General features: G+C 43.5%; 1 protein-coding gene across 1 annotated transcript in view; it reads right to left on the bottom strand.

Moving 5' to 3' along the window:
- Positions 1-540: 540 nt before the first annotated feature.
- LOC103582457 (caytaxin-like) overlaps positions 541-953 on the bottom strand; it is a gene marked incomplete at its 5' end in the record, with an annotated part of 9607 nt that continues 9194 nt past the window's right edge. The window contains one exon of the mRNA XM_008564049.1: positions 541-907. Within this exon, the coding sequence (XP_008562271.1) occupies positions 853-907 (55 nt within the window). The remainder of the gene's footprint in view (positions 908-953) is intronic.

The raw sequence follows: 953 nt of genomic DNA, 5'->3' as shown, positions 1-953 counted from the left end.
ACCACGCTCAGCCAGTGAGTGAACCAGCCATCCCTATATAGGGATCCGAACCCATGGCCTTAGTGTTATCAGCACCGCACTCTCCCGAGTGAGCCATGGGCCGGCCCTGGAAGTATAATAGAAGTTTTTGATCTAAGATTCCTTCCTGTAAATACCCATATTTTTCAGGATCCTTGTTTTCCTTATGAAGTCCTGTTTTTAATTTTTTACTGTTTTACTAATCAGGAGAGAAACATATATTATTATATATTATATATAATTATGTAGATGATTGTATATCTTACACACACACACACAAAGTGTGTGTGCGCACATGTGTATAAAATCTCCCCAGCCTTGGCTGTATCAATGTTTTGGATATTTTCTTGTAATAGTTTTATCATTGCTCTATTCTAACTAAAGAGGATATCTACATCTATATCTCTATTTATACATATGTTCCTATTTATACATTTTTTAAAATTTTTTTTTCCTTTTTGTCTTTTTTACTGACGGGTAACGGGATCGCAACCCTCGGTGTCNCGGGTCCTCCTTTCCCAGCTTCTAGAGGCGCCTGCAGCCCTGGGCACGTGGCCCCTTCCTCCGTCTGCAAAGCCAGCAGCGCAGTGTGTTCCAGTCTCTCTCTGACTCTTACCGCCCTGCCTCCCTCTTATGAGGACCCTGAGAGGACAGTGGCCCCCAGGTAACCCAGGATGACCTCCCATCTCAAGGTCCTTACCTGTTGTGCCATATTAAGTACCATATTCACAAGTTCCAGGGATTAGGACATGGACATCTTTGAGGGCTGTTATTCCGCCGACCACAGCAACCAGGACATATTGGTGAAAAGATCTCGTTTGTATGAAAATACTTTCACCCACAAGTGGAACAGGCAGAGACCAACGTGTGTAAATGCAGGCAGAAGGGGCTGGAAGGACATAACCCAAACCACCGTAATAACTTCGTATAGCATA

Source organism: Galeopterus variegatus, unplaced genomic scaffold, assembly GCF_000696425.1.
Source record: "Galeopterus variegatus unplaced genomic scaffold, G_variegatus-3.0.2 Scaffold16341, whole genome shotgun sequence".
Taxonomy (NCBI): Eukaryota; Metazoa; Chordata; class Mammalia; order Dermoptera; family Cynocephalidae; genus Galeopterus; species Galeopterus variegatus.
The sequence above is the reverse complement of the archived record's forward strand: the minus strand, read 5'-3'. Positions and strand labels throughout refer to the sequence as shown.